This window comes from Durio zibethinus, chromosome 11 (genome assembly GCF_047325235.1).
Source record: "Durio zibethinus cultivar Kanyao isolate XHJ-2024 chromosome 11, ASM4732523v1, whole genome shotgun sequence".
NCBI classification, from domain to species: Eukaryota; Viridiplantae; Streptophyta; class Magnoliopsida; order Malvales; family Malvaceae; genus Durio; species Durio zibethinus.
The window spans coordinates 26,833,756-26,859,388 of record NC_143172.1 but is presented as its reverse complement, the minus strand read 5'-3'; the positions used below and the strand labels follow the sequence as shown (position 1 = coordinate 26,859,388).

The window sequence follows — 25,633 nt, the reverse complement described above, 5'->3', positions numbered from 1 at the left end:
AAGAGAGTCCACATTTATTTCTTAAATTTCATTCTTCGAAAAGAATCGTAAGCTCTAAATTTTGAGTTATAGAAAAACGTACCCCTTCTGTATGATTGGTTAACGAATCACGTTAAAAATCATGGTCCCTCGAAATGAGGGGGACCAGGTGTTGACTTGGAAGTTGAAAAACAGGGTTAAGACAATCGTGTGGAATTTGTTTTCTGCTATTAAGCCCAACTAAACAAAGAAACACTAACACACATTTCAGGCCCACTCCATCGTCAAAGTCTACTCTTCGAAGTTCAAATACGTTTTCTAATGCCATGAAATTGGTTTAAGAGAAATTAAAAATAATAATAATTATTATTATTATTACGATTAAAAAAATTCTAAAAAATTTATGTTGAATGAATTTTGTTAGAGTTTATATTTATATTTAATTGGTGATATGAAAAGATCAACTACACTATATTAAATGTACGATAAAATCCAAATCTCGATTCTTATTTTTTTTCACTATTTTTTTGGCTCAGATTACTTTGTTAGCTGTTAAATGGGTAAAGGTACCGTTGATATTGACCTCAAATGGAAGTTTTAACAAGTTAAATATATACCAATTGGATTAGATTGACTGTCGAATTATTAACCTTAAAACACACAAAAAAAAAAAAAGGAAATGAAATTTTTGAATTTCTAACATCTAAGAGGGGGCTGTTATCCTTCTCTTGTCAATTTTGCTATGAAGGTCAAAATGACACTTGCTCATCAACTAACCGTTGAAGACAGAATTTCAAAACATTCGGCCATATGGGTCCGGCAATTAGTCTCATTGATAAACACACCAAATGTCTGCATATGTTCGCGTGACCCCAGAAAGGGGGAAAAGGTCTTCAAGAGGAAACTGAAAATAAATGTTGTTCATATTAGTCTACAACTGATTCTTGATGATTCTTTTACACCCAGCCCCGTGGAGAAATTTTAATTTTTAAAAATTTTCTTTATTATTAGGTAGATATGCAACATTAAAACTTAGCTTCAACTTGTAATAGTTACATAATTGCTACCAAAATGTTTTTAAAGGATTTTGGTGGGGGCAAGGACCCATTGTCGACACTGGAGATGACAAAGAATATGCTGTCCGCTGAACAAAGCCAGTAGGACAGTCAGCAATGGTACCTGGATCAATCTTCAATCCAACGTGATAATGGAATATATCTATCTGTTCTGTTGTCTCCGAAGAGACATGATGCACGACTTGGATACAACCATTGTGGCATTGACAAGAGGCATTCTCGACGTGAAAACGAAAAACAGAATAATTTTGACATGTACAATGCTTTATAAAATCAAGTGCTTGGTTTAATATCTCTGCTTCGCATGTAGGTTAAAAATTGTGTTGGCAATTCTGCTAGGAGCGCTTGAACGATAGAAATCTCTCCGCCTGCAAGGTGAAAAGGATTGTTATATCCAAAACTACGACTCCTTTCCGAATTATTTTAATCTTCTTTCACATAATACCATCGTAGCGAGTAGATAGGCTTACTCTGTACATCCCTAAATGGAACGAACTGAACAATATCACGTGAAGCAACACGTCCGGTTGAGCTTTCAAGTCTTTCCCCCTTGTCTGCATCTAAAATCTGTAAAAGATTTCATTACAAGATAAACCGGTTGAATCTTCAAGTCAAGTACCAGCAACAAAAAGAATGACTTAGAAGAGATCCTTCTCCCTCAAATGGATATATAAGAGGGTATAAGTAATAAATACCTCCATTTCTTTGAAGTCGGCTCCTCCAACTCCAACAATGAGGATTGACAATGGGAGATCTGATGCTTTTACGAGGGCATCTTTGGTTTCCTGGAGATCAGTTACTACCCCATCCTAAAGCAATATATATTAACAACTATTAGAAGCAGTGCAAGAATAAGTAACCCTTTTCTATTAAAGAATAGAAGACCTATTGTTATGAGAAAGGATATAATTTTTAATTTAGGTACATTAGTACGATATGTGTCCCTAAAAATGAGAAATCCAGAAAAAGACCCACTAAAAGTAAAATAAAAAGGTATGAATGTTGACATATATGTTCACAAATGTGTACATAAACATCAGCTGGCTGGTAGGAAAAGCCATCCCTTTCTTTTCTACATCTTACCGTGATTATCAACAAAACGAAGTATTTTTGAGCATCATCGGCAAGAGATTGGCTGGCAATTAGTGCAGCTCTGTTAATCACATGTCCAAATAGTGTTGGCCCTGCAAGAGAAACATTAAAAAGGGCACTGGTATATGCCATCATAATTCCTCGGATTCCTTCAACCTGAGAGATAATGAAATTTAGTTAATATCAGGACACAAAGAGTAAGAGATAAGAGCATACAAGGTACTGAAATCGAACTGCTCACCTCACAGTTGCTACTGCTTCCATTCAAGTTGAAACAATGAGAAACTGGACCATCAATGGGCCGTGCTCCAAATCCCCAGGCAGGAAAGCGCTTATCTGCATCATAAAACTGCAATACCTCTCCAACCTCGTAGATTGCCTGGGTAAAAGATGATGAGATTTTCTTGGGTACCCAGAAAAAAAGGAAACTATTGAAGAAATCCATTTCTTACTTTCTGGTATGCATTCATCCGTCCTGATGGATCAATGTAATGCAAGGAATCAGGGAGGCGGGGATTTCCATTTGAAGCTGATACACCAGAATTAAGAATTAAAATGTCAGAATATATATAACCTATTGTACTTTTGCAAAATTGCACATGCAGCATGATACCTTCCACATTTATTCATATGGCCTTTAACAGTTTCAGATTTATATAAGCAAGTTCTAAGGTCTTAAGATGCAGAACTGCAGCATCATTAAAACCAAAGACCTATTTTGAGGTGATTCATCCTGAACAGTTTGTTAAACTAGGGGGAAAAGGAAACAGCGAGAAACAAGAAGGGATAATAGCAGTAATAATCTTTGTACTCTTAAAAATTGTTTATTTAATTCACTATACTATTTTTAATCCAAAAAGTTTAGCCTAGTCCAGATTTAATGTTCATATAGGTCTCTCAATTAACTTCATTGAAGATGTGGGCTATCTTTTGTTGTTAAACTTTATAAGAAAAGACCGAAAAAGAGACATGGCTAATAGTTAACATAAAGGACTGCAATTTGGCCGAATTTTAGTGGGGCCTATATTTAACAAGAAGTACTTCAGGTAAATAAAACATTTGTATCTCACTGTAATTAGGCCAGTGGGACTCCTATTTATCAAATATTAGCCATATCACATTCCAATCTCATATAAACTTAAACAGAAAAACATGGCTTATTATCAAAACAATTAACTGTGAGATCAATCTGAAATTTGAAAATTAGGTGTTGAGGCCTTGTTCAGATGACATGGATTATAGGGACTATTCATGATGATGGTGATGATTATACAAGGATTGAGTTGAACAATTGCTAAAAGTACAAAGACCACTAGTGCCACCATCCCCATCGAGAATGATGCGATGATGATACAAGAGTTGAAATGAACAATTCCTAAAATAAGAACATGCCAGTCACTCTTCCAACTGAGCATATAATAAAAACTTATAATAAGGAATAAAACAAAGACACAATGAAAAAGGCCAGAAAAAGATCTGTGAAATTTTTAACATAAATATGGTAAAATTCTCCAAGTTGCAAGATGCAGTGAACGCAATGAGAGTCCTGTATCCAAGTGCATGGCATGCATATAAGTATGCGTGACAGATTATCAAAAATTAATCTTTCAGCATCAAAAGTTGACATACTAATAAGATGGGTGTAACTCAAATGCAAATATGAAGCAAGACCAAGACAAATAAAATGAATTCCATACATGGCATGACCGACAACCTGACTTGATGCTTTAACCTCCTAAAAATTGTTAGAAAGAGAGTAAACAGGTCCATAAGAAAAATTATGTCAAGTCTAGAAGTAAACAGGAAAGTACCAGTGAAATCAATAGCCACCATAAAGTTCAGTTCAAAACCCCCAGCCAGGTAATCCAGGAAGGTATGTTGGACAGTCTCAGAGAATTTGTCCACAAAAAGCTTGCTTTTTAACATCTGCATCAAAGTTAGCAAATTGATTAAACAAAGCTAAGTAAAAAAAATCCATTACGCAATTAATTCCAGTTCATATAGTTAAACCTTGTTGTAGTAATCTTGCCCAACCAAAGTTGGCAAAAATAAATTTTCTCCTTCCCTTCCAAAATGAAGCTTTTCCAAATCTGCTAGTGTCTTCTGGACTTTTCTGATAAAACCCACAAAAGGAAGCTACATCAGCAAGTATCCAAAGGAAAAAGGAAAAAGAAAATAAGATCTACAATTACCCAATCAGATCGTGCTTGCCATTGCTGTTGAAGTTAAAGCACTCTATAACTAATGGACTATCCTGCAAATTTATTTAGAGAATGAAACTTCAGAAAGCAAGCAAGAAACAAAATCGATAAAGGCTGACTTATAAACAAATGCTCAACATCAATGAAGAAACCATCTACTCATGTTGAGCAGACAGCTCAGTACTAATAACCAATTCCTTGGCTAAAGAGCTCTGACTTTTGAGCACCATCAGGAATTCAGGATTACTAACACGAAGAATGAACAAACTGATGGAAAGGAAAATGGTTGTTTTCCCATAAGGCCAGGTCAATATTAGTCCAAACTTGCACTGCCATGTAAGGAATCAAAGAAATAGTAGTTATACCTTGCTTCCAACATGTTGAAGATTCAGAAACACTGGCTTCCATGTTGGGTTGAGATCATTCTTTATGACTTCAGTTTTACATACAGGAATAGAAATCCCACTCTCCACAAGTTTTGATATGACCAAAAAGGGGTCCTGCAAGACAAGTTCAGAAGTGTACCAAAAGATAACTAATATTCCTGATAAAAGTATGAACAAAATGTAAGAGAATATGAAATCAAAAGTACATACACTTTTTGAGAAGAGATCCTTAGATTCCAAATCTAAACACCTTAATGTTATCTCTGCTGTAGTCTTTGAGCTAAAGCATTCCTCAGCATGCACAGTAAGCTTCCCACGGTGCTGGGAATGTGTTGATGAGACAGAATCCTCTCTACGGGCAAGATCTAAGATTAACAACCTGTTTGGTTTGGTTACAATCTGTAAGATGGAAACAATTATTTGATGAGTAACTATATCAGAATTTATAAACTAACTAAATGAAGTAAAGCAAAACAGCAGGTAAAGATCCCTCAGTTTTATTTTAAATCCAAGTGTTTTGAACTAACATAAGGCATTCCAGCTCATTTGCATTATATTACATCTTTGCATTCGGATATTTATGCTATACCTCTGATAATGCACAACTTGCCTCACCAAGAGATTGCTGCTCCTCCAGCTTAAGCATCTGTGTAGAAGTGAAAGCATCAATTAAAGATTTCATGTTTGTATTATCTATTGTGAGAATGACATGAGAAGAAATTGTTCTACATCTTGTTCATTAACAAAGTCAAATCATATTTCCAAATAACAGAAATGTAAATAAGCATAGTAATAAACTATGACTTCAGAAAAAACAAATCCTACACAACTAAAACAAATATAAATACATCATATATCACAAAAAAAGTATATATATTTCCTCCAAGTTTGTCAGTTTGCAAATTAAACTATTTAAAAAGGGAGGCAGAGTGAGGGGGAGGAACAAGAAACGGCAGAATTACTCAAATATACCTTTACTTCAACATTGTGAAACTGAGTATCAACATCAAAGACATGAAACCTGTGATCAAGTAAATTCCAGCAAATTAAATGATATGAAACAAATCAAATCATCATTTTGCTGATAAAAAAATGGAAGACCAGAACTTACAACAAGGTTTGGACAACCTCAAATTGATAAGTAATTGTATACTTTGCAATCCATGTAGGATTCAATGAATTGAGAACTACTTCAGTACGAAATACTTCGGTAATTGTTCCATCTCTTTCTTTTATATAAACCACCAGCATCGGATCACTCTAAAGCAAACAAAACTTATGAGATATCAGGCTAAGTTTTCTGCAACAAAAGCACAATTCTCGTGACCAAAGAATAATGTGTGGCAGTAAGGTACATAAATATAACTAGGTGATACAAGAACTGCAACTGAAGGTTTTAAGAGCCCACTGAGCATTCAAACTAAAGCTAAAGAGAAGCATACTTTTCATTTATGATAGATTTACCGATCTGTCCTTACCTCAGAATTTTTCTTGTAGTATTATGTTGCAACCTAAGATTCAATCAAGATGATAGGAGTAACCCTAGAGTGAGTGCATGATTCTTGGATTCATTAAGCTCGTATTCATAGAATTTTTAAGAGCCTTTACTTTAGCAGTTTGGATATGGGGTTAATAAAGGAGTTTTTAAGTACTTCAGATTATGTGAGTGCCTCACATATTTTATCCTTGAAACCTGGCAAGAGCCATATCCTTCTGTCGCACTACAATTCTTACAGCCACTCACACAAGAACACATCATCCCTTATTCGCTACAAGATGAGCTAGCATGCCTTCATTGGTTGCTTAAATGCACCATTTAACCTATCTATATGGCATCTAAGTTTCAATTTAACCACACAGTGTGACTTCTCACCTTCAACTTCCTAATTCCTACCACCGAATTCTTATTTCCCAAATTCCACTTATTCAAAGGCATCATTCATTAGGTCACCCCACACCAGAAGGATCCTCCACAAATTCCAATAGCAGTTATCAACTAATGCAACCACGCATCACCCTTACACTTAGAACTTTTCATAATTAGGTTTTACTGAAACTTTAATTTCAACAACAAAGTCAAATCTGGTAATGCAAAATTACGGTCCTGAATTTCATAACTACATCATTGCTTGTAGGGCAAATAAGCTAGGGTCTGTCTTTGCATATATTCATCTGCGTACTACATACCTTGGAGAACAAATCCCGGTCTCGCAAACTTGTAGCTGAAAATGATAACTGCATAACATTGTTTCACATAGAAGAGTCAATGCAACGGAAACCAGCTTATGTAGTCAACACTGATCAAAATCAAAGATTTCAAATCTAAACACTAATAAACCTAGAAATTCCTAATTTTTAAATCAGATAAATAATTTTCCATCAAATTAAGACGTAAAAAGCTGCGTTGAATCGATTAGCCAATCATCTACTCGGTAACGAAGTAAATTCTTCCGTTCATTAACATCCAGAACTAGGCAGTTTAGTCATTATAAAGTAACTGAAGAGAGGGAAAAAAAAAACCTCGATCTGAGAGAAATGGCCGTGGATACCACGAGACTTCAAGTACAAGTCGACAGCGTCGTTTTGGTTGCCAGTGGTGGCGGAGGGGGAGGTTCCACCCACAGCAGTCATACCGCCGCCGACGTCCGAGCAGCAATTTCCCATCTCTAACTATACTCGCGCGGTCTCTGTTTTTCAATTCGGTAAACGATATATATGCATGAGCAAAAACAAAAAACAAAAACAAAACAAAACAAATTTCAAGAGAGAGAGAGAGAGAGATGGAGTTTTTTTCCTTTTTTTTTTTTTTTGAGAAATGGAAAATAAAAAAATTATGGAGCCTCAAATCATTTTATAGTGAGCTTTCATCTCAAGTTCGTTCGACAATGTAAGGAAATGGCCCACTTTTCCATTTTTGTTTTGTTTTGTTTTTTTTTTTTGTGTGTCAGTCTGCGTCCGTATGTCCGTTTACAAGATCCAATCAGCGACGGAAAACGCGTTAATGCAAAGCGCGTTTTGGATCGTTATAAAGTAACTTCAAATCAATTTCAGTTCATTTTAGCGAAAAGGCGTTTGATGTTTGTAAAATTTTAATATTTTTTTCGTCTCAAATCATTTAAACGGGATTGATTTTCACACAATTTTTTTAAAAAAATTAAATTTTAATATATTAAATATTAAAATAAATTTTTTCATTAAATTAAATAATTTTTAATATCAAAAAATAAAAATAATTAAAAGTAATTTTATAATATAAAAAATAAAAATTTTCGATATAAAAAATATATATTTTTGAAATATTTCAAAATATATATATAGATAAAAAAAATAAAACAGAAAAAATATTTGATCCACTTTTAAAAACATCACATAATTATTGACGGTGAAGTTTTCTTTTCACTGATTACGATATTAGAAAGAACATAAATGTATATTTTTTTTTGTTTCTTTTAATATTTGAAATCTCAAATTTTTAATTTTAATAATTAAAATTAAAATTTTAGTATTTTATTAATAAACACGCTATTAATATTTTTAAATTTTAATCAAATTTACGTCACGTAATATGATAGATTGGAATATAATAAAAGCATCAATAAAACTAAAACTTACGGAAAAGAATATGAAGAAGAAGGAAAGAAAGGTAGAATAGGTTGACATAATTGAAACCAACGGAGTGTGATTAAGCAATCATAAAATCTAAATGTAGTTTTCTTCATGTAAACGTTATGTATAACTTTAAAACTTTTAGCCAATTAAAGAAGCACTTGTCATTGGCAATGGCTGCAACGTTGAAAGTGGGATTTGGGACCCAATGTTTCTCAAGTATTGGTAGTAAGATTAAGAGATAATATTAATTATTGTACTTTTTTAATATGATACTTAAATAAAAAAATTTAATTAAGTACATAAACTTCATTTTGGTATATTAAATTATCCAACTCCTTAACATCGTTGAAATAATATTGATATGATATTTAAATGTTGATGTAAATAAAATATAATTATCATATGATTTAAAACGTAATTATCAAATGCCATTTGAAAAAATAAATAAATAAATAAAATAAAAAAATTTATTTTTTTATTTTTTAAAAATAACACATAACAACTATATTATTATCGAATGATAATCATATATCATCTATATTAGAACTAAATACCACGTCAACGTAATTTTTAAGGTGTTAAAAAGTTGACAATTTCACAAGTGAAATTAAAGTTTTAAGTACATGATTAAAATTTTTTTTAATTTAAATATCACTTTAAATAATTATAATAATTTAAAAACCAAATAAAATGCTATACCTAAAATTAAATAAATTTTAAAACTTAATTTAATTGATTAATATAAATTCGATCTTTATAAAAGTATTGGAACAATAAAATCCTACATGCATCTTTAAAATTCTTTGAAAAAGAGATTTTAAGTGAATAAAACTTTAGGCGCCTACAACCTATTGAGAGAGAGAAAGTACTCAAGTTTCCTTTTCCCTGAAGTCAATATATTAGATCTGAACAGCATAAGAAAGGCCGGAACATCATTCATGGCGAAATAGTGAAAGACAAAGCAAAGTTGACAATGGGACTGGAGTACAGCGGCATAATTAGTAACCAGTCGGCGGCTTGTTCACTGTTAGCAAAGCATAATTAATAGAACCCAAACCCACGTACTTGCAAAGTTTGCAATGGCCTGCGTTACATAGTGTTGAAAAGTGGGTATCAAATCTTGAATCAAAAGCACTGATCCTGGGGAACAAATGATGTTTTATCATGGCCCCACTTTTATCTTTTTTTGCTTTTTCTTTTTTGTTTCCTGCAAGATGTTTTGGAGTTCAAAAGAAGAGTTAGTGTGCTTGGGAGACCACGTCTCAGTCACTCAGATGCAAGGAGCCCTTGGGTGCTGTGAAAGAGAGACAAAGCAAGGAAACCCATCATGGGTTCATGGTGCAGCACTCGGAATCCAAGAGCCGTCTAGCAAATCAAGAGCCAAGAGTAGTGGAGAGCAAGTACTAGTACATTTTCAAGCTAGAATAAACTCTACTAGAGGCATGACATGAGAGCCAGCCAATTCCAAAGAGATTATGTTGTGATGTTCCATAAAAAAAGTCATGGAGTCAACGGGCACGAAGGCCAAGAGGTCAACCACTAGAGTAATAATGGTGGTGGAGTAGTGGAGTGGAAGTAGATGCAGACATGCAAATATATACAAATGCCAATTATCTACTTGCTACCCTTCACTTCAGGTAAGACACCTTAGCTTGCTGAAAACAATCACATATAGTAATAATCTGATTCCATATCAATCCACTTTGAAATTTATGGCAATCAAAAATTGGATTACTAAATAGAGTGAGGTCCCAACAGCCCAAGGACCAAAGATTTCACACTTGTGACAAGGAAATCTATACCAAGTTGGTGGGTCTTAGTCAAGATCAACCTGCAATAGATGCTCCAATATTCATCCGCAATGATATTTGCATCAAAATAACCAAGGTAGTCAGCATTTTGCCACTTGAATCTTTCTTTCTAATGCTGGATACAGATCACATCCCTCCACTTTACCATACAGTTGAATGCATCATTTATCCTAGTACATTACCAATCAACCAAAATTAGGCTTTCGGTTGAAGCTCAAAAGTTTTCCTTTATCATCAATTTTGGGTATTTACAAGTTCATATCATAATAAAGTGACAGACTATCAACATCCCCATCGTTAGAACAATTAAAGCCATGTTAAACGACAAGGTGACTTGCCTGGGTAGGAAACCTCCCACTGAAAGCAGATTGTTCCAGGTCCAATGTTCCAACAGAGGTCGCCACGCACGTACCATAGAGAAGCTTCAACTCAAAATCATACAGAATAAGCTTCATGCCTGGCTTGATTTTCTCAACAGGCCCCAATTTTCCGACAGGAAGACCAAAAACACGATACCTATAGCACTGTGGTTTTGTTCTTCCATTGCACATAAATATAAAGCCCAAAAGCTGTTCCTGGTCACACACATCAATTTCTTTTTCCTGTATGGCAGTACCATTGCAATGAGCAGCAGAATCAGAAAGACAAGTAAGACAAGTATGCGCAGGTGTCATGAGTCGAGATTCAACTTTCAAGCTCGTATGGCTCTAAGATCAGGACATGAATTCATCCACATCTCAGATCAACTTAACTGTCACGGTTCACAACCTTGTGAGGTATTATCCACTTCGATCCCCCTTAACCTCACGGTTTTATCCCCAAAAAAGGCCCTCACAAGGAGGTGATGGTGTGAATTCTTATATCTCCCACTCCAACGAAGGCCCATCGTCCTCAGTGACACATCGCTAGTACCCCTAATACTGGCTTTGATACCACTTGTCACGGATCAAGACTCAACCTCCAAGCTCGTGAGGCTCTAGGACCTAGGCATGAACTCATCCGACGTCCCAAATCAACCTAACTATTACGGTTCACATCCTTACGAAGTATTGTCCACTTTAACCCCCCTTAGTGTAAATCCTTATATTTCATGACCAACTCTAATACACAGCCGATGTAAAATTCATAGCTCCTCCCTATGACTGTGACACAGGGACAATAGAATGAGATGCTTGGCTCTCTAATGCCATTTTATTCGCATCTAGTGGAGGCATGGTCTGTAATTCATTCATGAACTTCTTGCCTCTTCTCTATTCAGGTACAGGGCTGTCAAAATTCAAGAAATTAGTTCCATTTAGTTGATCTCAATCACTGTAACAGCTCCCAATAAACAAAAGCGTAAAAGTGGGACAATGTGAAAATGATAACTTGAGGAAGATGGACAAAACTGTGAACTTCATAACACAAAAGTGATTATGGTAGCCACACATAAGCTCACATTCATAGCAAACATAAATTCACAATCCATTCCGAAGGACTTTTCATATATTTTACAGCTTACAGCTTTAGTAATATAACCCACCTTTTGGCTTTTTGCTTGCAAAGCAAAAACATAAAAAAAGTTAGATTCTTTAATTTTCACTACTCGAGATGTAAGAAAAAAAAATTTTCCTTTTAATAAAAGAATTTTACATTTCAAAGGTTAAATCTTTCAAAACAAAAAGGTCAATTTCAAACATGTTTAATTCTCATTCAAACATTATTGAATGAGAATCAATCGATCTTACATTCAAAACAAAATCCTCTTCTAAGCCCATTCGATATCAAGGGGAAAAAAAAAACTGATTTTCTGAATCAAGAAACCTTAGTAGTAGACCTTAAGCCTTTAGTACTAGCAGTAATGTCTTTTAAAATTTTTCACCAAGATTCTGATCCATTAGCAGCCTCATTATCAACCAGCTAATAAAACTCTAGTAGGCTTTGCTTGCAAATTCTTTTATCAAATGGTCAGCTAAAAGAATGAGCTATCGTAAGAACATCAAGAATTGAAATTTCAGCATTGGGACAAAAATAACCCATTTGCAACTTGAACTGAGCTGCCAGATGCCGCTTCTCAATTTTGAAACCTGAAGACCAAGTTGTTAAGGCTCAGTTAGTTGCAAATGCAATCCAACAGAACTGTAAAACCCAGCACCAAATGGTGCTGTCAGGAGCTCTTTGGTTGATACATGGAATACCTCTGCATAAAAGAGCAATTCAGGCCACAAGATCAACTTCATCTCGATCAGGAGGAACCACATCTAATCTCATCATGCTTCTATACTGATCTGGAACAGGTGCACCAGCCTGAACACATAGCTCCACCACAGCTGGGGCTTTACCATAATATCTCTTCAAATCATTACGCAGAGGAGGACCATTCAAATCAAGAACATGCCAGACATAATTAGGCCCAACAAGATCATCAGTAGTTGCTTCTTGCCACGCATGCAAACCATTTCGAGACTGGTGCTTTGATGCTTTGCACATTCTAACTTTATGCCCCTTCGGACCAACCTGAACCTCAGGACAATAGCCACATGTCCACACACTGTACTTCTCCGTGATCTTTTTCACACCTCCTATCATTTCAAACCATGAATCCAACGTCCTTGTACTTAACTCTGTTAAGTTGTTTTCTTCATCATTTAGCTCCAAATTTGAATCACTTGTCAATCCACCAACTTTGGAGCCATCAAGATTCTTCAAAAACAAGTTGCTCTCCATATCATTCATCCCGGAAACTGACTCAAAATCTACAATTCTACCTTCAATAGAGTATACAGGCTTTGTTCTTCTCTTTGAAGGGTACTTTTCAATGTCTAAACCAGCTTGGATACAAAGCTCTAAGATTGCGGGGATTTGGGGGACACTGTGCCTCTCATCATGAACAACCCTTGGTTTCCCAACTCGGTCATAGAGATGGAAACATTTGGGGAAAAAAACAACATCAACCACCCCTCCCTTCCTCCAGACATGAGTCGCACTTCTCAAACCGCTTTTCAGACCAAAACAAGTACGGATTTCATGACCCATGTTTCCAATATGAACCTCGTAACAAAATCTAACCCAAAAAAAAAAAAATCAATGTCTTATCTAACTCCTTTGTTCTTTCAAAATTTTACACATTTTTTACTATCCAAAATTAACAAGCTATCCAATCAAGTAATCAACAAAAGAAAGGGAAAAAAACAAAGGCATGTCCAGTTACCTGCAGCGTTGAACCGCGATGACTTGAACGAGTTTGGACAAACCAGAGAGGAGGAATTCATGAGCTCGGTAAACTCGGTGAGCGACGTCGACGAGTTCAGGAACCAACAACCCATTGTCGGGTGGATGTTCGAGCAATCTACAAGGTTGGGCATTTCTCAATTCTTTCTCTTGTTTGGCTCTTTTAATCAGTTCTTTCATGGGTGTCGGGTACGGTTTCCTCTCGGACTTGTCTGTGCGTGGTTTGGGCACGTCTGAGTACAGAGGATCGTCATTTTTGTCGGGGAATAAAGGGAAAGTTTGGGTCTTTTCAGATGAGAAGAAGGAGCTTTGATAGAATAGGCAACGGAGTTTGTTGAGCTGAGAGATTTGTAATAACAGCGACTTTCTCTGCATTTCCAGTGGGTACCTCGTACTAGAAATTTGTAATAACAGCGAATGTGAGTGAGGAGTAGGCAGCGAGCAGTGGACAAGCTGTGTCAGGAGTAGGAGAAAAGAAAAGGAAAGCTAAGCGGCCTAGCTATCAGGGTATGAGATGAGAAGCTGAGAAAAAATAAAAAGTATGGTATAAATAATATATTAATATTTTTTAATTAATTTTGAATAAAATTTGAATTTGATTTATTAATTATCGAATTAAATTTAAATTTAAATAATTATATTTATCAAAATGAATCATATTTTAATATTTAATAAGTTTAATTAAATTTTAAATTTTTAATATATTTTTATTATTTTAATTAAAATATATTTTTTTATATATATTATTTTAAGTTTAACTCAAATTTAAACACATGAATTTATTTTTTATTAAACGTTTTTAATCAAATAAATTTAAATAATTTAATTTTTATCTCGAATTAAATTTAAATTTAAAAATTAAAACTCAATAAAAATCAAATCAAAATTCAAACAACAAATATTAAATCTAACTCATAATTAAATTTTTTACGATATCGATTCAACTCAATTCAATTAAGGTAGCATCGTTTGAGGGTCTAATTGACTCTCTTTTCTTCGGGATAGATACATAAATAAACTAAAAACACCATTTGCCTAAGAACTTCGAAATCCATAGATCAAAATTTGTTCATAAAATATTAAGATTGAAATGCATGACTTGAAATTTCTTGAAGAAACAATCATTGTCATCTAATTGACTAATTATGCAAGATTGATGTGATATTCCGTTAATTCAAAGTAAAAAACTCAAAATTTAATTAATTGATTTATATAATTTAAAAATAATATTTAATAAACTTAAAATTCAAGTCCATGAATCAACCCCCTCATTAAAAAATAAAAAATAAAGGTAAAACTCAAGTTTGTTAATTCATAAACTGAAAAAACTGTAGGAAGTAACTTCATAGTTCATACCAAATTAACCAAAGAATCCTCCAAAATCCAGAGTTTGAAACAGACAACTTGGATAAAAGGCAGGAACCAACTTCTGCAAACAGAGAAACTTATGAACATGACCATATGCAAGAACAGGTTCCTTTTGTTCATGAAACATCTGCCATCAGCTCACTGTCGAAAATCTCATTATCTACACCCTCCTAAAAGCCCTTTTAATGGTTCAATCTCACATTGAAACACAAATTATATAGATAATAATTCTCTTGTTTCAAACCAAATCCATCACAAAGCATTCATCTAAGTTGTCAGTTTCAGACTCTCTATGCTTAAGCAATAAGAGAGGAGGTTATAAGGTTTAAAGAGACAAAACAAAAAGAATGTATTACATTGAAGGTAAAGGAAAGAAGTTCAAAATTCCACAACTAGAATACTTATACATGCAGTCTGTTTCTCTCTCTCTCTCTCTCTCTCTCTCTCTCTCTCTTTGAGCAATCATTCCCCATCTAGACCAAATGCGAGACTTGATTCCAAAACCTTGGGGACAAAAATGAAATTCACATAACTTGGGATAGAAAACTGAAAAAACAAAAGGATACCTAAAGTCATGCATAAGCCCAGGAACTTCTATACATCGTGATGCTGTTCAGTCAAAGACTATCCAAAATTTGAAGCCTCCATTATGCCAGTCTCTACTCATAATGGGTTTTTGATTCAAACAAAAGTTTCCATAGAATGACAAAATTTGTCAAGAAAAGTACCACTTAGTTTCGGTTATGCATCTCAGTTCCCAAAACTGCTTCTCTATAGCAAAAAAGGAGTCATCAGGCCACCCTAGGGTGGATAAGGTTCTAGTACTTTGAAATGGTATTTAAAGTTAGAGCTGGATAAGCTGACTGCTCAATCAGAATCCTTGGAAGAACCCAACAACGAGTCTGTCCCATTGGAAAATTCCTCCCCATCAGGTAAAGTTGAAGAACTACCTGGGCGGTGGTTCTCCTCGTTGCCAGTTGTTCGAGGCCTCGCTGGTCTTGATCGAATATTGGTACCCATAGGAAAGGGCTCCTACATAAACAAGAAATGAGTTAAATGCTCAAAACTTCCTCTGTTACAGATATAACAGTAGGGAAAGTCGCACAAGAAGAACTACATAAGAAATCTCAGAAAACAAGGAAAAAAGAAATCGTTGAGCTTGTTTACGTTTTGTCAAGATAACCTACCTGATCACCAGCATTTGGGCCATCGGTATGAAAAAGAATAGGGCGGCAACGTTTATCTTCATTCATCAAGCTTGAATTCTGGAAATGTGCAATAAGAGCAGCCTTTCCCTGAATCCTAGCATATGCAAGAGATGCCACCTTTTCACTGTTGAACTTTTCCCATTTTTTGCCATTGAATGCCTGAAAAATTACATTGGTTCAACCCAATTAGTTTTAAATTATCAAGATAAAAGTGTACACAACACCACATGCAGATAATAGAGCTATTAGTGTGACATATCATCCATTTATCAAACCTTATAGAAAGGAATGATCTGTTGTGGATCGATCATGTTGATGAACGCATAGCCCACATTGCATTTGTTCTGCAGAAAATATTTGTAAAATTTAGGGTTAGTAACACATTCAACAAGTGCATGTAGCATATCCAAGCATGAATCAGTGTGTCAAGGTTGGAAAATGGTTGATCAACCACTTAAGTTACTTGCCTTGAAGTCAATTGGCAAATAAATAAAATCATAAGTTCCTCGACAGTGCTCATCAATGGCTGCCAGAAGCATCTTTGAGGTATACCTGCGAAAATCACAATTTAACTTTTTTTTAAGGTTATAATCATTTGAAAGGAAGGAATATTTACTAAATGGAAATGAGCTATAATTTTGGATGCAATCAATAAATCTGAAGAATGAACACTAGCAGAACATCACATCAGATTATTTAAGTATACACCACCTCTACTAACTCACTTCAACTATATTACTCAAGAAGTCCGATATAAACAACATTGCAAAAATGGTGGTCCATCAATAATTACTCCGTTTTGGAGCAATAATGAGATTTTGAAGGTAAAGTGCTGCTCACCATCATCAGGATGTTTATGACTTTAATTTCATTCACCAAGCAATTTTGTTCAAGTATAAGGAAGTTTAAGCGGATAGAAAATACTAGGTAACAAAATTATTTTAATAGTATAAAAAAAAACAACTAAAGACACAAGAAATAAAGAATAAAATGACTGGAATTTGCATGAGGTGAAGTTCACATACTTGTTGGGTATGTTTTTAATCATAAGTGTTGTTCTGCTGTCATCCCCACGTATAATGCGGTCAATGTCAAGTTCATATTGCTTCTTATCAGCATTACTAGAATTTGACTCATTTCTACGATATGAGGGGTTTCTAACACAAACATTGTGAGAATCAACAGATGCTGGCATTGAAATCATAGGGTTCCTGCCAGGGAAAAGGTGGCACATCTGCTGAAGAGAGTGTACCCCACCATTTTTCATCAAATCCATACAATTTCCACCAACATGAGAAAAAATGTTGTGGGAAGCAATTTCCACAGGACGTGATGCCGAACTACCAGGAAAACCCACACTTCCAAGAGATCCAAGGTGAAAACCTGAAGTTTCAGGAGACTCCCCAGCATAGGGATGCCGCCTGTCCCAGAATGCAGAATTAACTGGTGCTGAGCCAATGTGGTGGTGTACAGGTGATCCCACATTCAACATTACAGAAGGAGCCCTGGGAAATGCAGGGACGTGTGGAAGGCGTTTAGCATGAATCCCATTAACAAATGATGGCGAATTTGGCCAAATCATGGCACTTGATGGATGTTGCTGGTGTGAGTTGGAGTTGTTCCACATGTAATGATTTCCATTAAGTGACAAGCTTCCATTTCCAGACGACCCAAAAACTAGAGAGATTTTTTTAGCAACACAATGTTAGAGAGAAAAGCAACGTGAGAGTAAAATCCAACGCATACGAAACAGAATTCAATTAAAGAATAAAGTAGAATTAAATTTAATAAAAAATTTAACATAGTGAATCCTGAATTTTATCAAAAATATTAACATAATGAATTATGAAATTTCCTCTGAATCTACAACAGAATGCAACAAAGATGCGGGAAAATATTTTTCAATTAATATTGGATATCTATCATAATCAACTGAACTTACCCCCTGCATTAGGTTCCATCAGATGACCATTCGAACTTGTACACCGAATGTGCCTATTATCAAGTCCTTCAGCCATCATGGGACCAACACTGCTAGCCATGTCTGTTATGGTGCTGGAGGAGTTGAATGGAATACCACTGGCTAAGTCATCATGATACTCAGGAAAGGAACGAGGATGGAAACTTGGTACACCTTGGTTAGCAAACTTCATTTCATCCACAGAGTGGTTGGGCTCCCGAAGGCTTAATTGTTTGCCTATAGGTGCCAGTCTTGCTGGAGGGGATAAGTTTATTGGAACACTAGAATTTTGATGAGGTTCAACAAATGTATTCACAGGTGCAACAACCTGGGTAGACCCATTATCCATGCAGCTAGATGCAATTACTCCGGGAGAAACTGTCACAATGAATCATAATGTATGAACCAACAGATACATATGCTCTGAAACAACAGCCTATAATGAATTGACCAGATGGCAGAATTTAAAGGCAAAAGCATACCAATGTGTCCTGATGATAACTCATCAAAAGGGCTTTCGCATAGGTTAGGTTCATCTTGCTCCTGCTCAGACTGTTGCATAAAACTGCAAATGAAAGTTCAATTTACCACCACTTAGATGCACAGAAAACAAAACAAAAAAAAAAAAAGCAATAAGGAATGAAATACAACTTAGATGCACAAAAAGCATATGAGGCATCCAAAAAATTGATTGCACATCATTTGCCAACTCCATACTCACAGTGAAGAGTAGCAGAAGTAACAAGTCACAGAACCATCATGTAAAAAGCAATAAAAATTTTCCCACTTTTATGGAGCCAGGTTCAGGTCCCAGATTCCCTTCAGAAGCTAAGATTAATCTAAAAAAGTTTAAAAAGAAGTTGAAGAAAGCAGCACAAGTTGATGATATTACCGCCTAACACCGCCCGGACGGCTTGGTTCAAGTTTGATCTGTTTCCCAGCAATGTCACTCCTATTCAGTGCATAAAGAGCAGCTTCTGCAGCTCTAACATCATAAAACTCGATGAATTTGTGGTCATGCTTGTGTAGAGTCTCACAGATCTGTCACAAATCAACCACACAATTTAGACATTTAGCATCCTAAATAAAAGGAATTGTGAAGCTGAAAGAAATTGAATGAATCCTTTACTTCTTTAATTTCTCCAAAAGCACCAAATATTCGATGAAGCTCATCAGTTGAAACAGAAGAATCGAGGTTAAAAACCACCAGCGTCCCTTGGTTTACATCTTTTCCAGATGGATTGTCCTGAGGTCACAAAATTTTGAAAAATAAATAAATAAAGAAGTAATATGGAACACGAAGATGCTTCTGCAAATTGAACAAAAGAAAGGTTGTAACAGCAGAGAGGGTAACAACAACATAGTAGACAGTAACCATTCAGAACAAAATGGTTGAAGCCACACCTTTGGAATTGAATAATGTATATCAAGTTTCCTACGCCTCAATGGCTTATTTTGCAAAGCCTTCATTGCATTTCGGGCTGCCCTTATATCATAATAAGAAATCATAACAAACCCACGATGCTTGCAGGCAGTATAGAGAGTTCGGATATCTCCATATTGCTGACAGAAGAAAACAGGTTGGTCAATTTAACTTAACTGAACATGTCCCCTTTAAAAGGAGAGTCGATGGAGGAAAATTGCTTGTACAAAGTCTCAATAAACTGTGTAACAGATGGAAAGGAACACAAACCTCAAAGAGTGCCTTTAACTCTGAGTCTTCCACATTGCTATTAATGTTCCTGACAAAAAGTGTCCTAGAAGGATGTTCACCATATGGATGTTCACCAACAATTGAGCCACTGGAACCCCCTTGACCATTGAATACTCCAACGAGATCTGAATTCCTTGGACCCATGGATACATGATCATCCCCTTCCAATTCCATTCCTCCACCACTGCTGAATAGGTCAAAATCTTCCAATTCATCTCCTTTACTGGCATGACTATTAAGCCCCAATTCATCAATCACTCCAGAGAAGAGATCATCTTCATCAGGGAGGAGATTTCCAATAGTCTGTGCCTCTATTTCTTCCATAGATTTTAAAGGTTCTTCCTCATGGTGTGAAGTGGCATTACTGACATGTTGGAAAGATAGATCATTCCCCAATAATCTCACTGCATAAGGATAAAAGAAAAGTAAAACACAGATGGAAATTTATCAATTGTATGCAAATTTAATAAAAAAAGGCAGTGAGTAACCGGAAAAAACTGAATAAAATTGCAGCACTATGAAGATAGATATTAGCTCTAATTTCCAATCCATTTGAAGGGAAATGTCCAAATTACTTGGAAGAAACTCCAGTAGAGAAAAGGGAGAATAGAGAAATATATACGTGAACAGATTTATAAAATGGATGATTATGGCATGATTAATTATAAAACAGTTTCATACCTTCTTTTAGAATTATGTTTGCATGATATGGTAGGAAATTAATAGTCATCAATCAAACCATAAAATGCTATCTTAATTAAAGTATCTGATATTAGAAAAGCAGGAGAGAAATGGTGCAAACATGGAATGCATGTACACGCTAACGCACAATTACAGACACCCATATGCATGTACATAAGCTTGATAGGCATAGATAAAGAAACTTACACTTTCTACTGAATATTTCAGACAATGAACTTGAAAACAGACTACTTTCATGCTGGATAATATTGACATTGGTGCTGTTTCTATTAAAGTTCACTGCTGGTTGCATATACAGATTTGACAGTGATTTTGGATGGTGATTCACAGAATTCCATGAAGGTTCAGACAAATTGCTAGTTCCCTTCCAACCAATGTCTAACTTTTCTTCTTGATCTCTCGCCGGATTTGATGGAGGAAGTTCTATGCAGTCAGCAGGCAGTTTTTCCAATGTAGATGAACCAACCATCTTGTCTGCAAAGACAAGAAGTTACACGGAAAGGTGGGAAGATAAACATGCACAAGTTTTGCACAGAAAAGCACGTAAAAGTTTTCATTTAAAAGATCTGAGAATTTCTGTGCAACACATTATTAAATGCAAACCACTTCACTTATCTGCTATAAGGCATTTCAAATTTGTCAGAAAGGAAAATGTTAGGAACGAATTCCAAAGTTTTAAATGACATCAACAAAAATTCCACAAAGCAAGAAACATATCTCTAAAAATAATATGCAAAATAGGGGACGTTAAATTAATCAAGGTTAATATGCATGTATCCTATCACAAGGGACAATCCCATGCTCTAAAGGGGTGAATTCTGACAATAAATCCAGCATTTTCAAAAGGGGGAAAAAACTAAAATGGACACCAACTTTTGGCCCTTAACTAAACTAAGGTATTTCAGGAACTTTTGAAATTAATTGTACGGAAGTCAATCTATAATATATCTGCAGCAACAAACAAAATCATTTCTCACATGAAACTGACATCTACTAATTTAGCACAATCGAAAAAAACTTCATCAATATAGATGACAAGCTCTCCCACTGATAATTTAGTGCTTCATGCAGATAAGGTACTTCAGAAGAACCATCAATGGTCAAGTATTTCATCAATAAATCAAGCTGATTGCTGCATTCTTTTGACAAATCATTCAAAGCAGATACCCCAAATTTCCATGACAGATTTTGCAGTGACTACAGCCTTCTGTTATACAATAATATGGCCTGAACTGGAAACAAAAATTGTAATTATGTTTACCATTCTGACTGATGCACTCAGAAATCCTTTTCATATGGACAAAACATAACGGTTGGAAACACCCAGTTGTTAGATCAATCTTTTTGGATTATTCACTAAATCGTAAAGGTTAATTATGGTTCTTAAGTACATCCCACATATCATCACTAAGTCAGGGGCCACTGCTTCTCATAGTAATCAAGAGACCCAAATGATAATTTATTAAATTTAACGATGACAAAAGCTCAAATTTCCGTTTTTATGATCTATGCCTACTAACAAGAAATTGACAGCCAGCTTAAATGGTCAATGCAGTTAAATAAACCAATTAGCAGCAGATAGAACCAGCAGTTCAGTTGTCCATAGCACTATTCTCACCTTGATTATCAGACATGGTATTTGGCTTCCAAAATCCAACTTGTCTTTGCCCAACAGAAGTTGACATTAAAGCAAGATGGAACGAATTACTGTTTTCTGGAACTGGGGACTTAAAAGTTTCAACAAAAAAAAAAAATAATGATCACAATTTTAAAAGGTGCACAAAGAAGAATCCTGCAAGATATCGACTAAAACAACAAATAAAATCCCAGTCTGTATACGCAAAATATAAACGACATTATCAAAATTGGTTGTATTATTATGCCATAGAGTACCTCAGCTGGGAAACAAATGTCTTCAAAAAAGTTAGACGATGCTGATGCATTCCTTTGATCCATGATCTCAAATGGCATTGTTCAGCTTAGACACCACAAAATCTCAAAAACTTAAAACAAACCCTCGAAATTTGTCACCCGTGGCTCGGTCCTGACTTAATGAACTTCTACCCTGGAAAGCATTCAACAATCACCAGTCTCTAGTCAGTAAACTTGTATGTTACATAAAATAAAAATAGCTTCAGAAATGCAAGAGAAAGTTACAAATATTGAAGAAACATTAATCCATTAATTTAAATTCTAAACCATTTTGTTTTAATATATCAAAAATCAAAGAAGCATGTGAAGATGACACAAAAGCTAGCTACTTTCTTCAAAAATCGGCAACTTAAAAGGACTTTTGAAGGAAACACAGAGGACTGGTTTTTACTTTATAATAATTCAAACAGGTTGAAACAGATGTACCATGAAAAGGAAAGCCACTTACCTACCCACGACCAAAAAATTTTGCCCCGTTTGGTTTCCCAGAATAGGTAAGAAAATTTTAAAAATAAAATCCTAAATCCTAAATTATGAACATGAGTAAACTGTGAATAAAAAAACATATATGTTGCTGAATTAAGGTGAACTTTCCATTTCCAAAAAAGAAAAAAAAAAACTAAATTCCAGTATTCAAATTCATGTTTCCCTTTTTCCTATCCCACGCTTTTCTAAGCAGCAAAAAATAAAAAAAGAAATGATCTTTGCAACTTCAACCCTAAAAAGAAATTTGTTAACTACCAGATCAGTTGAAACCCAACCTTGCATTTCTCAAAATAATTTTTTTTACTTCAAAATTACCCTTTTTTCCTACCTATCAAAGAACAAATTCTACAAAATCCCTGATCAGATCAGGGAATTGAATTATGAAAACAGCCTAAATTCTGAAACTTTACTGATAAAATTGAGGTAAAAACCCCCAAATTTGTCAAAGTTTGACCTAAATAAAACAGAAACCAAGCCTTACCTTTTGAACCAAAAATCCTGAAAATTATGCAACCTTTTTCACGAATTGATGCCCAAGGTGAAAGCAACAGTTATTTAAATATTAAAAGAATTTGAGAGAGAGAAAAAAAAAATCAAAGCTCGAAGGAAGAAGATAGAGCAAGGGATCTCAGCATCTTTTGCCCTGCATTGCAAGCCATTACTCACCACACGAGAAAGAATATTTTTCCTTTTTTTTTTGTTTTCTTCTACAAAACCATAATTACAGAATTATTTAACACGAATTTTTAAAAAAATAAAAATGGAATTTTATTCTCCCTTTTTGTGGCAGCTTGATTCCGGGAAGGTGACGAAACAAAGGAAGACAAAGCGACCAAGAAATCGAAATTCCGGCGAGATTTGGCTTCTCGCCGGTCGCTCACCGATGCGTTTTTTTTAAAGAGAATCAGAGAAAAATAAGATGTTGGGTTGTGTTTCGTTGTTGTTAGTTGGTTTTGAAAAATTAAAAGAAAGTAAAAAGTAAAAAAATTAAAAAAATAAAACAAAACAAAACAGAAAATAAAAAAAATAGGCGCGGGGGTTTTTTTTTTTTTTTTTGTCTTGTGGATAATAAAATCGGACCGCTTGCTTTAAACACGACCGCTTTTGATTCAGACAATAAAAAATCTGTCTTTTTTTCTTTTTCTTTTTTTTTAGGAAATTTTGTTGGTTAATAACGGCGTTACGGCTCGGTTTGTGACGGGTGCGGAGTTTCAGCTGATTCTTTTTTTTGTTGTGCTTTGAGACACCTTTTAATTTGATTTTTTTTTTCAAGAAAATCACAAAAGGATTTATAAATATTTTTTCAAATTTTTTTAAATTTTTTGAATTTACAAATTTTTTATCAACAAAATATTGTAAAAATTTAAATTTAAGTACTTTATATCAAAATCTTAGACATTAACCAGTTACATCAATCTCTATTAATTGTTTTAATTTGATTTAAAGTCCAGTTCAACATTATTTTTTAAATATATATAAAATAAAAAAATTATTATATTATAATTTATATAAATATGATAAATAAAATATATATATTAATTTTTATCAAAATTATATATAATTTTTTAATTTAAAAATATATTTTTTATATTTTTTATTATATAATTATATCATGTGTAAAATTATAGATATTCTTAAAAACATTGCAAAAAATTATGTGTTTGATGAGCTGGCTTTTTTTATTAGAGGATTTATTAATTTAATGTGGCCTAAATTTATGATGTTTTGTAAGAAGAGATTGAGGATGAGTTGGAAATTTTGGGTTTTCCATAAATTAAATATGGAGAGGATCTTTTTTTTTTTTTTTTGGAGTAGAGTTTGGAAGAAGTTTGTTTTATTTAATGCTGCTCTTAATTTGAAAATGAAAATAATAATGATAGTTTAATCTGCATAATTTTTTTAATAATGCATTTATTAGTTATTGTATTTAGATATTCATTGGTAATTGTTACAATTAATTATGAGTTACTATTATGTGTTAATTAAGGAACTGTTTTTTATGAACTCATTTGTATTTAATAAACTAATTATAAATATTAATTATTCAATTTCAATACTATAACTCAACTGTTAAAATCTTTTAACATTTGATCTTTTCAATTTTTAAATAATCTCACAATTCCAATAATTGACATTAAAACATACATTTTTTTTTGTTTTTCTATTTTTATAAAATGTATATTTTTTATGAGAGAAGATAAAAATTAAAATATATTATAAATATAAATCACAGTTTATATTTCATCGAAAAATTTATTGATAACTAAAAATAAATTTAATTTTTTTCAACTCGAACAATCTATGTTAATTACATTTTTTAATGTATTTTTATAATTTACAAGTTGGTAATAAAATCATATACTAAGCAAATGTATATGTATTTTAGTGATAGATGATTGTAATTTGAGAAATAATTTTTAAAAATTTATTTTAAAAACCAAATATTTCATTATATTATGATATCATTTATTTTAATTTTATTAATTTTAACATTCGTTAGGAAAATTGATACAAAAAATTAGTTTAAATTTTTAGACAAATTTTGGTATATTTGTGGATTGCATGCGAAGCATCGTGCTAACAGGTTATTCATGCATGAGAACTGGTCGAAATGATTGTCGTGTACGATATGTCATTTGGATTTTATCTGGTTTTTTTGTTATTTAATGCCCAAAACAAAAAAACGATAAGATAAGATCCTCCATCTTATCTATTGTAATATAATAATACCACTAAACCTGCCAACCGGGTTCCTCGCTGGCCCTCCGGCTTCGGTTCCTTAAGTTGATTTAATAATTTAAAATATAATATAATACAGATAAAAATATAAAAATAATATAATTTAAAATTTTAATAAAAATTATAAATAAAATCAATAAAATAAAAATTTTATATTTTT

The 25,633-nt window shown here is 33.9% G+C and overlaps 4 protein-coding genes across 9 annotated transcripts; all 4 read right to left on the bottom strand.

The window, feature by feature from the left end:
• Nucleotides 1–1,169: 1,169 nt before the first annotated feature.
• Nucleotides 1,170–7,558, bottom strand: LOC111289272 (protein BONZAI 1-like). 5 transcript variants are annotated; one of them, XM_022880175.2, is made up of 16 exons: nt 7,255–7,558; nt 6,922–6,969; nt 5,846–5,994; nt 5,707–5,755; nt 5,324–5,380; nt 4,945–5,133; nt 4,714–4,848; nt 4,340–4,401; nt 4,158–4,260; nt 3,959–4,073; nt 2,600–2,676; nt 2,389–2,526; nt 2,139–2,303; nt 1,751–1,864; nt 1,526–1,622; nt 1,170–1,423 (listed from the first exon to the last, which is right to left on the bottom strand). In XM_022880175.2, the coding sequence occupies exons 1-16, from the start codon at nt 7,396–7,398 to the stop codon at nt 1,329–1,331; spliced, it is 1,737 nt and encodes a 578-aa protein (XP_022735910.2). In that variant the 5' UTR covers nt 7,399–7,558; the 3' UTR covers nt 1,170–1,328. The 5 variants fall into 5 exon arrangements, with proteins under 5 accessions (XP_022735910.2, XP_022735909.2, XP_022735912.2 ...); XM_022880174.2 differs by having other exon boundaries at nt 4,714–5,133; XM_022880177.2 differs by lacking the exon at nt 5,324–5,380.
• A 2,586-nt stretch (nt 7,559–10,144) lies between these two features.
• On the bottom strand, nt 10,145–10,969 carry LOC149516238 (DCD domain-containing protein NRP-like). Its single transcript, XM_089768562.1, has 2 exons — nt 10,493–10,969; nt 10,145–10,324 (listed from the first exon to the last, which is right to left on the bottom strand). The coding sequence occupies exons 1-2, from the start codon at nt 10,826–10,828 to the stop codon at nt 10,316–10,318; spliced, it is 345 nt and encodes a 114-aa protein (XP_089624688.1). The 5' UTR covers nt 10,829–10,969; the 3' UTR covers nt 10,145–10,315.
• A 1,106-nt stretch (nt 10,970–12,075) lies between these two features.
• APO3 (APO RNA-binding protein (DUF794)) lies at nt 12,076–14,998 on the bottom strand. Its single transcript, XM_022880180.2, has 4 exons — nt 14,721–14,998; nt 13,345–13,817; nt 12,332–13,197; nt 12,076–12,220 (listed from the first exon to the last, which is right to left on the bottom strand). Exons 1-3 carry the CDS (start codon nt 14,850–14,852, stop codon nt 12,351–12,353), a joined length of 1,452 nt encoding a protein of 483 aa, XP_022735915.2. The 5' UTR covers nt 14,853–14,998; the 3' UTR covers nt 12,076–12,220; nt 12,332–12,350.
• Nucleotides 14,999–15,063: 65 nt separating this feature from the next.
• LOC111289271 (protein MEI2-like 4) lies at nt 15,064–23,670 on the bottom strand. 2 transcript variants are annotated; one of them, XM_022880171.2, is made up of 15 exons: nt 22,697–23,670; nt 22,210–22,381; nt 21,935–22,043; nt 20,503–20,790; nt 19,594–20,018; nt 19,305–19,463; nt 19,030–19,146; nt 18,793–18,941; nt 18,383–18,465; nt 17,883–18,278; nt 16,966–17,617; nt 16,408–16,492; nt 16,216–16,284; nt 15,920–16,099; nt 15,064–15,764 (listed from the first exon to the last, which is right to left on the bottom strand). In XM_022880171.2, exons 2-15 carry the CDS (start codon nt 22,285–22,287, stop codon nt 15,600–15,602), a joined length of 2,955 nt encoding a protein of 984 aa, XP_022735906.2. In that variant the 5' UTR covers nt 22,288–22,381; nt 22,697–23,670; the 3' UTR covers nt 15,064–15,599. The 2 variants fall into 2 exon arrangements, with proteins under 2 accessions (XP_022735906.2, XP_022735905.2); XM_022880170.2 differs by having other exon boundaries at nt 23,216–23,670.
• Nucleotides 23,671–25,633: the final 1,963 nt, after the last annotated feature.

Excerpts from the sequence above, each read along its gene's own strand:
- LOC111289271 (XM_022880171.2), bottom strand. The coding sequence starts at position 22,287 with ATGCCATTTGAGATCATGGATCAAAGGAATGCATCAGCATCGTCTAAC. Across the intron at positions 18,279-18,382 it reads GTTATCATCAGGACACATTG|TTTCTCCCGGAGTAATTGCA; the intron begins GTATGCTTTTGC and ends TCATTGTGACAG. Across the intron at positions 16,493-16,965 it reads ATTAAAAACATACCCAACAA|GTATACCTCAAAGATGCTTC; the intron begins GTATGTGAACTT and ends TGATTTTCGCAG.
- LOC149516238 (XM_089768562.1), bottom strand. The coding sequence starts at position 10,828 with ATGACACCTGCGCATACTTGTCTTACTTGTCTTTCTGATTCTGCTGCT.
- APO3 (XM_022880180.2), bottom strand. The coding sequence starts at position 14,852 with ATGAACAAAAGGAACCTGTTCTTGCATATGGTCATGTTCATAAGTTTC. Across the intron at positions 13,818-14,720 it reads AGGATTCTTTGGTTAATTTG|CTTGTCCACTGCTCGCTGCC; the intron begins GTATGAACTATG and ends CTCCTGACACAG. Across the intron at positions 13,198-13,344 it reads ATCGCGGTTCAACGCTGCAG|ATTTTGTTACGAGGTTCATA; the intron begins GTAACTGGACAT and ends TTTTTGGGTTAG.
- LOC111289272 (XM_022880174.2), bottom strand. The coding sequence starts at position 7,398 with ATGGGAAATTGCTGCTCGGACGTCGGCGGCGGTATGACTGCTGTGGGT. Across the intron at positions 2,527-2,599 it reads GGATGAATGCATACCAGAAA|GCAATCTACGAGGTTGGAGA; the intron begins GTAAGAAATGGA and ends TCTTTTACCCAG. Across the intron at positions 1,865-2,138 it reads TCGTTTTGTTGATAATCACG|GATGGGGTAGTAACTGATCT; the intron begins GTAAGATGTAGA and ends ATATTGCTTTAG.